General features: G+C 43.5%; 2 protein-coding genes across 4 annotated transcripts in view; both read left to right on the top strand.

The window, feature by feature from the left end:
• The window catches only part of LOC135530085 (rab-3A-interacting protein-like), a 77,101-nt gene extending 72,893 nt beyond the window's left edge, over nucleotides 1-4,208 (top strand). For all 3 annotated transcript variants that reach the window (XM_064958473.1, XM_064958474.1, XM_064958472.1), the window contains one exon: nucleotides 45-4,208. In XM_064958473.1, the coding sequence (XP_064814545.1) occupies nucleotides 45-127 (83 nt within the window). In that variant the 3' untranslated portion in view covers nucleotides 128-4,208. The remainder of the gene's footprint in view (nucleotides 1-44) is intronic.
• A 5,735-nt stretch (nucleotides 4,209-9,943) lies between these two features.
• The window catches only part of LOC135530084 (myelin regulatory factor-like protein), a 40,619-nt gene continuing 36,253 nt past the window's right edge, over nucleotides 9,944-14,309 (top strand). Inside the window, exon 1 of the mRNA XM_064958471.1 lies at nucleotides 9,944-10,240. The gene's annotated coding sequence lies outside the window, so the exon portion shown is untranslated. The remainder of the gene's footprint in view (nucleotides 10,241-14,309) is intronic.

Below are 14,309 nucleotides of genomic sequence, written 5' to 3'. Positions count from 1 at the left end.
CCTCCATCTCCTTTCCTCCCTCCATCTCCGTTCCTGTTCTCTAGCAGAACAGATGTTCTGGGAAGTGATGCAGTTGAGGAAAGAGATGAGTTTTGCTAAGCTGGGCTACTACAAGGAGGAACTGTGACCAACCAATCACGATACAGAACAGAGGGATGCGTGTCTGAATCTCAACCTATCATCAGATGCACTCCCGTGATGGACAGGATAGCTCTCCATTGATCCTACCCTCCTGGCTCTCAGGAGGAAGAAGGACCGCCCCCAACGCTCCTCATCGCCACCCCCTTCCAATCTCTCATCCAATCACGTGTCATTTCAGGAGAGTCCTCCCATCCTCTGTCTTCAATACCTACAAGTATATGAATTAAAATGCATGCCCCTTACATCCTGGTCTACCAATAACAGTGAGTAGTTATTCAGGAAGGGGATTGGTAGTTCAGACTGACTGGTCTACCAATAACAGTGAGTAGTTATTCAGGAAGGGGATTGGTAGTTCAGACTGACTGGTCTACCAATAACAGTGAGTAGTTATTCAGGAAGGGGATTGGTAGTTCAGACTGACTGGTCTACCAATAACAGTGAGTAGTTATTCAGGAAGGGGATTGGTAGTTCAGACTGACTGGTCTACCAATAACAGTGAGTAGTTATTCAGGAAGGGGATTGGTAGTTCAGTCTGACTGGTCTACCAATAACAGTGAGTAGTTATTCAGGAAGGGGATTGGTAGTTCAGACTGACTGGTCTACCAATAACAGTGAGTAGTTATTCAGGAAGGGGATTGGTAGTTCAGACTGACTGGTCTACCAATAACAGTGAGTAGTTATTCAGGGTGTAAGGGGATTGGTAGTTCAGACTGACTGGTCTACCAATAACAGTGAGTAGTTATTCAAGGTGTAAGGGGATTGGTAGTTCAGACTGACTGGTCTACCAATAACAGTGAGTAGTTATTCAGGGTGTAAGGGGATTGGTAGTTCAGACTGACTGGTCTACCAATAACAGTGACTAGTTATTCAGGAAGGGGATTGGTAGTTCAGACTGACTGGTCAACCAATAACAGTGAGTAGTTATTCAGGGTGTAAGGGGATTGGTAGTTCAGACTGACTGGTCTACCAATAACAGTGACTAGTTATTCAGGAAGGGGATTGGTAGTTCAGACTGACTGGTCTACCAATAACAGTGACTAGTTATTCAGGAAGGGGATTGGTAGTTCAGACTGACTGGTCTACCAATAACAGTGAGTAGTTATTCAAGGTGTAAGGGGATTGGTAGTTCAGACTGACTGGTCTACCAATAACAGTGAGTAGTTATTCAGGAAGGGGATTGGTAGTTCAGTCTGACTGGTCTACCAATAACAGTGAGTAGTTATTCAGGAAGGGGATTGGTAGTTCAGACTGACTGGTCAACCAATAACAGTGAGTAGTTATTCAGGGTGTAAGGGGATTGGTAGTTCAGACTGACTGGTCTACCAATAACAGTGAGTAGTTATTCAGGAAGGGGATTGGTAGTTCAGACTGACTGGTCTACCAATAACAGTGAGTAGTTATTCAGGAAGGGGATTGGTAGTTCAGTCTGACTGGTCTACCAATAACAGTGAGTAGTTATTCAGGAAGGGGATTGGTAGTTCAGACTGACTGGTCTACCAATAACAGTGAGTAGTTATTCAGGAAGGGGATTGGTAGTTCAGACTGACTGGTCTACCAATAACAGTGAGTAGTTATTCAGGAAGGGGATTGGTAGTTCAGACTGACTGGTCTACCAATAACAGTGAGTAGTTATTCAGGAAGGGGATTGGTAGTTCAGACTGACTGGTCTACCAATAACAGTGAGTAGTTATTCAGGAAGGGGATTGGTAGTTCAGACTGACTGGTCTACCAATAACAGTGACTAGTTATTCAGGAAGGGGATTGGTAGTTCAGACTGACTGGTCTACCAATAACAGTGACTAGTTATTCAGGAAGGGGATTGGTAGTTCAGACTGACTGGTCTACCAATAACAGTGAGTAGTTATTCAGGAAGGGGATTGGTAGTTCAGACTGACTGGTCTACCAATAACAGTGAGTAGTTATTCAGGAAGGGGATTGGTAGTTCAGACTGACTGGTCTACCAATAACAGTGAGTAGTTATTCAGGAAGGGGATTGGTAGTTCAGACTGACTGGTCTACCAATAACAGTGAGTAGTTATTCAGGAAGGGGATTGGTAGTTCAGACTGACTGGTCTACCAGTAACAGTGAGTAGTTATTCAGGAAGGGGATTGGTAGTTCAGACTGACTGGTCTACCAATAACAGTGAGTAGTTATTCAGGATGTAAGGGGATTGGTAGTTCAGACTGACTGGTCTACCAATAACAGTGAGTAGTTATTCAGGAAGGGGATTGGTAGTTCAGACTGACTGGTCTACCAATAACAGTGAGTAGTTATTCAGGGTGTAAGGGGATTGGTCGTTCAGTCAGTCTGTCTGGAACATGATCATTGCTTGTCATTCTGATTGGTCTGCTAGAATGCATATTGGAACAGAGAGGAAGTGCTCTAAACCCAACGGCTGCTTCCCAAATGGCACCCTGTTCACTGTAGTGCATGACTTGTGGCCCCTATGAGCACTGGTCAAAAGTGGTGCGCTAAATATGGAATAGGGTGCCATTTGGGACACCGGACAAGTGTAAATCGAGGCGCTCCGTCCATCCAGCCATCTGTGGTTATTCTATCCATCTATCTCCAGTCCGTATTTAAAACCAGAGGACAGTAACTATGGTGACGACCACACTGCTGTATGTAACTTGACTCCGTTATTATGTGTAAGAAATGCTGAATGAGCTCTTCTGTCCACACTACAAGGCTGAGTCACAAATGGCACCCTATGCCCTATATAGTTAACTACTGTAGTGGTGCAGTATGCACAGCAGGGGTTCCCAAACGTGTTTTATTATTTTTTTTTATTGAGATTGCCTTTGTTAAATACAGCACCAGCTTCATTTTGTTTCATTTGAGGGACCTAGGAAAATGTCTCATGACTTATTTTAGGAAGGCAATTTATTTAGTTTATTTTGTGTTTTTTTATTTAACCTTTTATTTAACTTGGCAAGTCAGTTAAGAACTACTTCTTATTTACAGTGACGGCCTACCAAGGCCAAACCCCCTAACCCTGACGACGCGGGGCCAGTTGTGCTCCACCCTATGGGACTCCCAATCACGTCTGGTTGTGATACAGCCTGGTTTCGAACCATGGTCTGTAGTGACTCCTCTAGCACTGAGATGCAGCTGCGCCACTCAGGAGCCCCCATGATGATGATGATGATGATGAAGATGATAATAACAATAGAAATAAATAGTCTAGACCTGATTTCCCCAAATGTTTTCCGCTACCAAATGTTTTATTACGATAATTTATATGAACCTTCAATTTAATTACACATATTCTATTTTACAGGAAGTGATTTGATCAATTGATAGCGACGGACACATTGTATAAGATTACTCCGCAAGCGAAGTCCAATTTCTTTTGACTCCTCGACTTCAGAAGGTCGTAAGCTCAGCTTCTCAACGTCATAGAGACAAAGCAAATTCCCCATGTGCATCAGAGTCGCGTCTTCCTCTTATTCATTTTACTACTTGTTTTTAGCCTAATGCATTGCGGAGTGACGCTTCGTTTTAGATCGGGAGGTCCCGTGCCCTCCCGTGACACTTCGTTTTAGATCGGGAGGTCCCGTGCCCTCCCGTGACACTTCGTTTTAGATCGGGAGGTCCCGTGCCCTCCCGTGACACTTCGTTTTAGATCGGGAGGTCCCGTGCCCTCCCGTGACACTTCGACGCCCCGTATGTGTAGGTGCCATTTGGGAGCAGAACATGAGGAGGAGGATTCTGTTGGGTTCTGTCCAATACAAGGGACTTTAGAAGAATCTGGACAAATGTTTTGAAGGTTTTAGAAAACACATCGATGATGATGATGATGAACATTCTCTCTGGCTTTTTAGTTCTTTGCCAACCCTTTAGTTAGAATTATGTAGCTGTGTCGTCACGTGTGGTGTGTGTGTGTGTACGTGTGGTGTGTGTGTGGTCTGTGAACGTTCCAATCTATATACCCTTTCCTGGTTTTCCATCCTTCCATCTCTCCATGTCCTCTGTCAACATTCCAACTCCAAGCTTTCCTCAATTTATTTTAGTGCCTTTCTGGAACACACTGAATAAAAAATGGTATACCTCTGGAACCAACGTGTGTCTGTTTGTGAACATGAAATCTGTTGTCCCAAACACTCTCAGTCAGTGTAGATATGATGACACATTTAAGGGTAAAATTGTCAGGACACAATTCTATTGCATAATAAAAATGGATATCTACGTTGTTCAGTACATTCTGCACGTTGCCCATGCGTTGTCTTATAAATGTAGGGCAACTTATCTTCCTGTTAATGGTTCTCCTTCCTGCCACGTCTCTGGGCTTTCCACAGGATTGTAAATCTCGGTGAAATTACGTCCTTTTTATACAGTAGTTTTGACGATGTTACTGTTTCAATATGTTTGCAATTCTATTGCATTTAAAAATGTCAATTCGTTGTCGTCTTTCACAATCACAGAGTTCATCAGTATAGATTCAACACTCCTGTATCTCCTCCCACCAGCCTCCTCTGCAGTATAGATTCAACACTATAAACTTTATTATCTTGGACTGAACACAATTATACTGCATATAAAATACTTCCTGGTTCAATACCCATGTTGTGCATCCCAAACGGTAACCTATTCCCTATATAGTGCACTACTTTAGACCAAACCAAATGTATGTATATAGCCCTTCGTACATCAGCTGATATCTCAAAGTGCTGTACAGAAATCCAGCCTAAAACCCCAAACAGCAAGCAATGCAGGTGTAGAAGCACGGTGGCTATGAAAAACTCCCTAGAAAGGCCAAAACCGAGGAAGAAACCTAGAGAGGAACCAGGCTATGTGGGGTGGCCAGTCCTCTTCTGGCTGTGCTGTGTGGCGATTATAACAGAACATGGCCAAGATGTTCAAATGTTCATAAATGACCAGCATGGTCCAATAATAATAAGGCAGAACAGTTGACACTGGAGCAGCAGCACAGCCAGGTGGACTGGGGACAGCAAGGAGTCATCATGTCAGGTAGTCCTGAGGCATGGTCCTAGAGCTCAGGTCCTCTGAGAGAGAGAGAATTAGAGAGAGCACACTTAAATTCACACAGGACACCGAATAAGGACAGGAGAAGTACTCCAGAGATAACAAACTGACCCTAGCCCCCCGACACAAACTACTGCAGCATAAATACTGGAGGCTGAGACAGGCCCCATCCGAGGACACCCCCGGACAGGGGGGGGGCAACCCAGACAGGATGATCATGTAGGGCTCTGGTCAACAGTAGTGCACTCTATAGGGCAGTGGTTCCCAACCTTTTACGATTACTGTACTACCCAATGGAATTTTGCTCTTCCCAGAGTACACCTGTAGTACCCACTCGTGTGCTTTTTAGCAGTAACCCTATGGTCTCATCATGAGTCTTCTCATGTACCCCCTGTGGATAGGCCAAGTTCCCCCTAGGGATCCTAGTAGCCCTGGATGGGAACCACTGGTCTAGGGAATAGGAACCACTGGTCTAGGGAATAGGAGCCACTGGTCTAGGGAATAGGTACCACTGGTCTAGGGAATAGGTACCACTGGTCTAGGGAATAGGAACCACTGGTCTAGGGAATAGGAACCACTGGTCTAGGGAATAGGAACCACTGGTCTAGGGAATAGGAACCACTGGTCTAGGGAATAGGAACCACTGGTCTAGGGAATAGGAACCCCTGGTCCGTTCTCATCGACGGGGCTGTAGTGGAGCAGGTTGAGAGCTTCAAGTTCCTTCACCAACAAGCTAGAATGGTCCAAACACACCAAGACAGCCTTGAAGAGGACACGACAAAGCCTATTCCCCCTCAGGAAACTAAAAAGATTTGGTATGGGTCCTCAGATCTTCAAGGTTCTACAGCTGCAACATCAAGAGCATCCTGACAGGTTGCATAATTGCCTGGTATGACAACTGCTCAGCCTCCGACCGCAAGGCACTAGTGAGGGTAGTGTGAACGGCCCAGTACATCACTGGGGCTTAGCTGCCTGCCATCCAGGACCTATATAATAGGCGGTGTCAGAGGAAGGCCTTAAAAATGGTCAAAGTCCCCAGCCACCCCAGTCATAGACTGTTCCCTCTACTACCACATGGCAAGCGGTACCAGAGTGCCAAGTCTCTTGGCAAAAAGGTTTCTCAACAGCTTTTACCCCCAAGCCATAAGACTCCTGAACATGTAATCAAATGCCGACCCGGACTATTTGCATTGTGCCCACCCACCAACCCCACTTTTACGCTGCTGCTACTCTCTATTTATCAGCAACTCAGCAAAAGAAACGTCCTCTGGCTGGTGACATTGTCATGTCAACTGTGTTTACTTTCAGCAAACTTAGCATGTGTAAATATTTGTATGAACATAACAAGATTCAACAACTGAGACATAAACTGAACAAGTTCCACAGACATGTGACTAACAAATGTAATAAAGTGTCCCTGAACAAAGGGAGGGGGGGGGGTGAGGGTGAAGTTAAAATAGTAACAGTAAGTATCTGGTTTGGCCACCAGCTGCTTTAAGTACTGCAGTGCATCTCCTCCTCGTGGACTGCACCAGATTTGCCAGTTCTTGTTATGAGATGTTACCCCACTCTTCCACCAAGGCACCTGCAAGTTCCTGGACATTTTTGCGGCGTATGGGCTCTTCGCTGGCCATGGCAGAACACTGACATTCCTGTCTTGCAGGAAATCACGCACAGAGCAGAATGGCTGGTGGCATTGTCATGTCAGGATGAGCCTGCAGGAAGGTTACCATATGAGGGAGGAGGATGTCTTCCCTGTAACGCACAGCGTTGAGATTGCCTGCAATGACAACAAGCTCAGTCCGATGATGCTGTGACACACCGCCCCAGACCATGATGGACCCTTCACCTCCAAATCGATCAGCTTCCAGAGTACAGGCCTCGGTGTAACGCTCATTCCTTCGATGACCTGCCTGAAAACAGGCCTACAAGCCTGCAGTCCAGCCTCTCTCAGCCTATTGCAGAGAGCCTGAGCAGTGATGGAGGGATTGTGCGTTCCTGGTGTAACCCGGGCAGTGTTGTTGCAATCCTGTACCTTTCCCGCAATCGGACGTACCGATCCTGTGCAGGTGTTGTTACACGTGGTCTGCCACTTCGAGGACGATCAGCTGTCCGTCCTGTCTCCCTGTAGCGCAGTCTTAGGCGACTCACAGTATGGACATTGCAATTTATCCGCAGTCCTCATGTCTCCTTGCAGCATGCCTAAGGCATGTTCACGCAGATGAGCAGGGACCCTGCGCATCTTTTGGTGTTTTTCAGAGTCAGTAGAAATGTGTAAATATTTGTATGAACATAAGATTCAACTGAGACATAAACTGAATAAGTTCCACAGACATGTGACTAATAGAAATGTAATAATGTGTCCCTGAACAAAATTGGGGGGAGAGGTTAAAATTTAATGTCCTAAGTTTTCAAAGCTGTGACCTTAATTGCCTACCGTTCCACAGGTGCATGTTCATTAATTGTTTATAGTTTTTATTTATTTTACCTTTATTTAACTAGGCAAGTCAGTTAAGAACAAATTCTTATTTTCAATGACGGCCTAGGAACAGTGGGTTAACTGCCTGTTCAGGAGCAGAACGACAGATTTGTACCTTGTCAGCTCGGGGATTTGATCTTGCAACCTACCGGTTACTAGTCCAACACTCTAACCACTAGGCTACGCTGAACAAGCATGGGAAACAGTGTAAAAATCCTTTACAATAAAGATCTGTGAAGTTATTTGGATTTTTACAAAGACAGTCCTGAAAAAGGGATGTTTCTTTTTTTGCTGAGTTTACAGTGCCTTGCGAAAGTATTCGGCCCCCTTGAACTTTGCGACCTTTTGCCACATTTCAGGCTTCAAACATAAAGATATAAAACTGTATTGTTTTGTGAAGAATCAACAACAAGTGGGACACAATCATGAAGTGGAACGACATTTATTGGATATTTCAAACTTTTTTAACAAATCAAAAACTCTCGACCGTACGTAGCCCCGCGACCGTACGTAGCCTCTCTACTGTTGTTTTTATTTCTTTACTTACCTATTGTTCACCTAATACCTTTTTTTTTACTTAAAAATTGCACTGTTGGTTAAGGGCTTGTAAGTAAGCATTTCACTGTAAGGTCTACGTTGTATTCGGAGCACGTGACAAATGCACTTTGATTTGGCAGATCAGCCGGAGCTCCTACTTCTCCTGTGGAACACTTGCTGTACAGATGTAGGATCTTAATTTGAGCCAGTTTGTTACAGCTGGAAAATTATCCTGCAGCATCAGGAAAAGTGAATTATTATATGGATTATATTTAATGGACATTTTTGTAGGGGTTGATACATTCTCAGTTAGGGCAAATCAAGTCTTGACATTTCAAAGTGGAAATTACACACTTTAGAAGCATTTTCAAATGCAAATACACTACAACTTTGCAAGAAAATTCTCAGGAACAAAAAATTGATCAAAATTAAGATCCTACATTTGTAGTATATTGCAACATCAAAGTAATGGCAAGATTTATGTTGTCTCAACTATATTATAACAATTATAAGCTCTTATCTACTCATGTAGAAAGATAAAGAGAAAATCCTTATAGATACACAAAATAGCACATCTGCCATTTTGGAATATCAAAATACCTGATATCAAAAGAAACACATCAAATGGCACACCTTTCCAGGTAGAGAGGACCTTTAATGCATTCTGGGTCATGGATAGACAGTGTACTGTGTATCTGTAATGACACTGTACTGTATATCTGTATGGACTGTACTGTATGTCTGTGTGGACAGTACTGTACTGGATATCTGTGTGAACAGTACTGTACTGGATATATGTGTGAACAGTACAGTACTGGATATATGTGTGAACAGTACAGTACTGGATATATGTGTGAACAGTACAGTACTGGATATATGTGTGAACAGTACAGTACTGGATATATGTGTGAACAGTACAGTACTGGATATATGTGTGAACAGTACAGTACTGGATATATGTGTGAACAGTACAGTACTGGATATATGTGTGAACAGTACAGTACTGGATATATGTGTGAACAGTACAGTACTGGATATATGTGTGAACAGTACAGTACTGGATATATGTGTGAACAGTACAGTACTGGATATATGTGTGAACAGTACAGTACTGGATATATGTGTGAACAGTACAGTACTGGATATATGTGTGGACAGTACTGTACTGGATATATGTGTGAACAGTACAGTACTGGATATCTGAAAGGACAGTACTGTACTGTATCTGTGTGGACAGTACTGGATATCTGTGTGGACAGTACTGTATATCTGTATGGACTGTACTGGATATCTGTATGGACAGTACTGGATATCTGTGTGGACAGTACTGTACTGTATGTCTGTGTGGACAGTACTGTACTGGATATCTGAAAGGACAGTACTGTACTGGATATCTGTATGGACTGTACTGTATATCTGTATGGACAGTACTGTATATCTGTGTGGACAGTACTGTATATCTGTATGGACTGTACTGGATATCTGTGTGGACAGTACTGTATATCTGTATGGACTGTACTGGATATCTGTGTGGACAGTACTGTACTGTACTGTATGTCTGTGTGGACAGTACTGTACTGTATATCTGTATGGACAGTACTGTATATCTGTATGGACTGTACTGTATGTCTGTGTGGACAGTACTGTACTGTATATCTGTATGGACAGTGTTCTATTTGCAGTGTGTCTAAGCCAGAGATAAGACTGCTTTTAGTGTACTGCCCCTCTGTGTCACCTTGTAATGAATAGCTGCTTTATGGTCCAGGGCCAAGGACACCTGGCACACAGGCAGAACGCCTGCGCAGGGTACGTCAATGCTTTTCACCTTTCAGACCAGAGAACAAAGTACACAGGAGAGACACCTGTGACATATACATTATTTTGGATACACAATTCTGGGAATATTATTGTCAACACCAAAGGGCCTAAATCTACCGAAACAACTACCTGGATGGGTGAACAAACGTGGAGTAACTGGGCTCTGAGGATTTAGTGGATACTGTTTGCCAAATGGATTGTACCTGAGAGACGTAAATTGAAGTCGGAGAGAAGGTTGTCAACGGAACTACCAGCCAGGACTCCATTTTGGAGAAAAGGTAAGGTTCACATTCAGCCTTTCCCTTCTCTACTGACTGTGGAGACGGGAAACCATTAGCTTCCTTCTAACAGTCAGTAGAGACGGAAAACCATTAGCTTCCTTCTAACAGTCAGTAGAGACGGAAAACCATTAGCTTCCTTCTAACAGTCAGTAGAGACGGAAACCATTAGCTTCCTTCTAACAGTCAGTAGAGACGGAAAACCATTAGCTTCCTTCTAACAGTCAGTAGAGACTGAAAACCATTAGCTTCCTTCTAACAGTCAGTGGAGACGGAAAACCATTAGCTTCCCTCTAACACTCAGTAGAGAAGGAAAACCATTAGCTTCCTTCTAACAGTCAGTAGAGAAGAGAGACCATTAGCTTCCTTCTAACAGTCAGTAGAGAAGAGAAACCATTAGCTTCCTTCTAACAGTCAGTAGAGAAGGGAAAACCATTAGCTTCCTTCTAACAGTCAGTAGAGACGGAAAACCATTAGCTTCCTTCTAACAGTCAGTAGAGAAGGGAAAACCATTAGCTTCCTTCTAACACTCAGTAGAGAAGAGAAACATTAGTTTCCTTCTAACAGTCAGTAGATACGGAAAAACATTAGCTTCCTTCTAACAGTCAGTAGAGACCGAAAACCAATAGCTTCCTTCTAACAGTCAGTAGAGACTGAAAACCATTAGCTTCCTTCTAACAGTCAGTAGAGACGGAAAACCATTAGCTTCCTTCTAACAGTCAGTAGAGACGGAAAACCATTAGCTTCCTTCTAACAGTCAGTAGAGAGGGAAAACCATTAGCTTCCTTCTAACAGTCAGTAGAGACGGAAAACCATTAGCTTCCTTCTAACAGTCAGTAGAGAAGAGAAACCATTAGCTTTCTTCTAACAGTCAGTAGAGAAGGGAAAACCATTAGCTTCCTTCTAACACTCAGTAGAGAAGAGAAACCATTAGCTTCCTTCTAACAGTCAGTAGAGAGGGAAAACCATTAGCTTCCTCCTAACAGTCAGTGGAGACGGAAAACCATTAGCTTCCTTCTAACAGTCGGTAGAGAAGGGAAAACCATTAGCTTCCTTCTAACACTCAGTAGAGAAGAGAAACATTAGTTTCCTTCTAACAGTCAGTAGATACGGAAAAACATTAGCTTCCTTCTAACAGTCAGTAGATACGGAAAACCATTAGCTTCCTTCTAACAGTCAGTAGAGAAGGAAAACCATTAGCTTCCTTCTAACAGTCAGTAGAGACCGAAAACCAATAGCTTCCTTCTAACAGTCAGTAGAGACTGAAAACCATTAGCTTCCTTCTAACAGTCAGTAGAGACGGAAAACCATTAGCTTCCTTCTAACAGTCAGTAGAGACGGAAAACCATTAGCTTCCTTCTAACAGTCAGTAGAGACCGAAAACCATTAGCTTCCTTCTAACAGTCAGTAGAAACGGAAAACCATTAGCTTCCTTCTAACAGTCAGTAGAGAGGGAAAACCATTAGCTTCCTTCTAACAGTCAGTAGAGACTGAAAACCATTAGCTTCCTTCTAACAGTCAGTAGAGACTGAAAACCATTAGCTTCCTTCTAACAGTCAGTAGAGACGGGAAACCATTAGCTTCCTTCTAACAGTCAGTAGAGACGGAAAACCATTAGCTTCCTTCTAACAGTCAGTAGAGACGGAAAACCATTAGCTTCCTTCTAACAGTCAGTAGAGACGGGAAACCATTAGCTTCCTTCTAACAGTCAGTAGAGACGGAAAACCATTAGCTTCCTTCTAACAGTCAGTAGAGAAGAGAAACCATTAGCTTTCTTCTAACAGTCAGTGGAGACTGAAAACCATTAGCTTCCTTCTAACAGTCAGTAGAGACTGAAAACCATTAGCTTCCTTCTAACAGTCAGTAGAGACTGAAAACCATTAGCTTCCTTCTAACAGTCAGTAGAGACTGAAAACCATTAGCTTCCTTCTAACAGTCAGTAGAGACGGAAAACCATTAGCTTCCTTCTAACAGTCAGTAGAGACGGAAAACCATTAGCTTCCTTCTAACAGTCAGTAGAGACTGAAAACCATTAGCTTCCTTCTAACAGTCAGTAGAGACTGAAAACCATTAGCTTCCTTCTAACAGTCAGTAGAGACTGAAAACCATTAGCTTCCTTCCTTAACAGTCAGTAGAGAAAGCTAATGGTTTCTCTTCTCTACTGACTGTTAGAAGGAAGCTAATGGTTTTAGTATTTACAACACTCCCATTTGATTACTGTCTCTCAGCTTTGTTCAGGATATTTTAGTCAAAGCTCTGTGTAAATCTTTAAGATGAATATTTCCACTTTCTTTTTTTTGTGTCTTTTTCAAAAGGCCACTTGAATTGTTAGTGGTTCATAAGCATCCAGATGTTTATCTGGGACTGACTGATGTTTTTTACCAAATCATTTTGAACGTCCTTCTTCATCAACATAAGGCTGACCGTTTCTCATAATGTATCGGCTGACTTCAGTGTGTCATTCATTCATAGGACTAAACTGACAATGTTATAAAGTCAATATCGAGGAGAAAACAGCCTCGTTATTCACAGCAGGTTAGTCACTGTGTCTTTGTCCCAAATTACAGACTATTCCCAAAATAGTCCTTCTGGGCCCTGGTCGAAAGCTGTGTACAAAGGCAACAGGGTGTCATTTGGAATGCATGGTGTATGTTATTACAGAAAGCCTCTCGTGTGTAAAGCCAAAGCAATTACACATTTCCCTAAATGAGCTGAGCTGAGAGAGACAAACTGTCCGTATCCCCTGGTAACAGACCAGCCAAAGCCATTACACGTTCCCTAAATGAGCTGAGAGAGACTAGAGACAACAGTAATGATGATGATTAATCATGGATTAGCTATAATGTACAGTATATTACACACACACACACACACACACAATAAATAATTATTATTACACCATATATAACGACATGACAGCAGTCAGGAACGTTATGAAGCGTGAAGAGTCAGTGGTTTTTGTTAGGAAAGCTTGAGTGCGTTGGCTGCTTGCAGAGACAGAGAGACGACTACAGTTGAACTGATTCCCAATGAGAAGCACTGAGGCCAACGGAAGACGGACGGACCGTTTGGTCAATAGAGAAAGGCCTTCCTGGAAGAGCAACACAGTGAAGAGCAGGAAGACGGATGGACCGTTTGGTCAATAGAGAAAGGCTTTCCTGGAAGAGCAACACAAAGTGAAGAGCAGGAAGACGGATGGACCGTTTGGTCAATAGAGAAAGGACTTCCTGGAAGAGCAACACAAAGTGAAGAGCAGGAAGACGGATGGACCGTTTGCTCAATAGAGAAAGGCCTTCCTGGAAGAGCAACACAGTGAAGAGCAGGAAGACGGATGGACCGGTTGGTCAATAGAGAAAGGCCTTCCTGGAAGAGCAACACAAAGTGAAGAGCAGGAAGACGGATGGACCGTTTGGTCAATAGAGAAAGGCCTTCCTGGAAGAGCAACACAAAGTGAAGAGCAGGAAGACGGATGGACCGTTTGGTCAATAGAGAAAGGCCTTCCTGGAAGAGCAACACAGTGAAGAGCAGGAAGACGGACGGACCGTTTGGTCAATAGAGAAAGGCCTTCCTGGAAGAGCAACACAAAGTGAAGAGCAGGAAGACGGATGGACCGTTTGGTCAATAGAGAAAGGCCTTCCTGGAAGAGCAACACAGTGAAGAGCAGGAAGACGGACGGACCGTTTGGTCAATAGAGAAAGGCCTTCCTGGAAGAGCAACACAAAGTGAAGAGCAGGAAGACGGATAGACCGTTTGGTCAATAGAGAAAGGCCTTCCTGGAAGAGCAACACAGTGAAGAGCAGGAAGACGGATGGACCGTTTGGTCAATAGAGAAAGGCCTTCCTGGAAGAGCAACACAGTGAAGAGCAGGAAGACGGATGGACCGTTTGGTCAATAGAGAAAGGCTTTCCTGGAAGAGCAACACAAAGTGAAGAGCAGGAAGACGGATGGACCGTTTGGTCAATAGAGAAAGGACTTCCTGGAAGAGCAACACGGTGAAGAGCAGGAAGACGGATGGACCGTTTGGTCAATAGAGAAAGGCCTTCCTGGAAGAGCAACACAAAGTGAAGAG

Source organism: Oncorhynchus masou, unplaced genomic scaffold (assembly GCF_036934945.1).
Source record: "Oncorhynchus masou masou isolate Uvic2021 unplaced genomic scaffold, UVic_Omas_1.1 unplaced_scaffold_1251, whole genome shotgun sequence".
Taxonomy (NCBI): Eukaryota; Metazoa; Chordata; class Actinopteri; order Salmoniformes; family Salmonidae; genus Oncorhynchus; species Oncorhynchus masou.
This window is presented reverse-complemented; position numbering and strand designations above follow the sequence as displayed.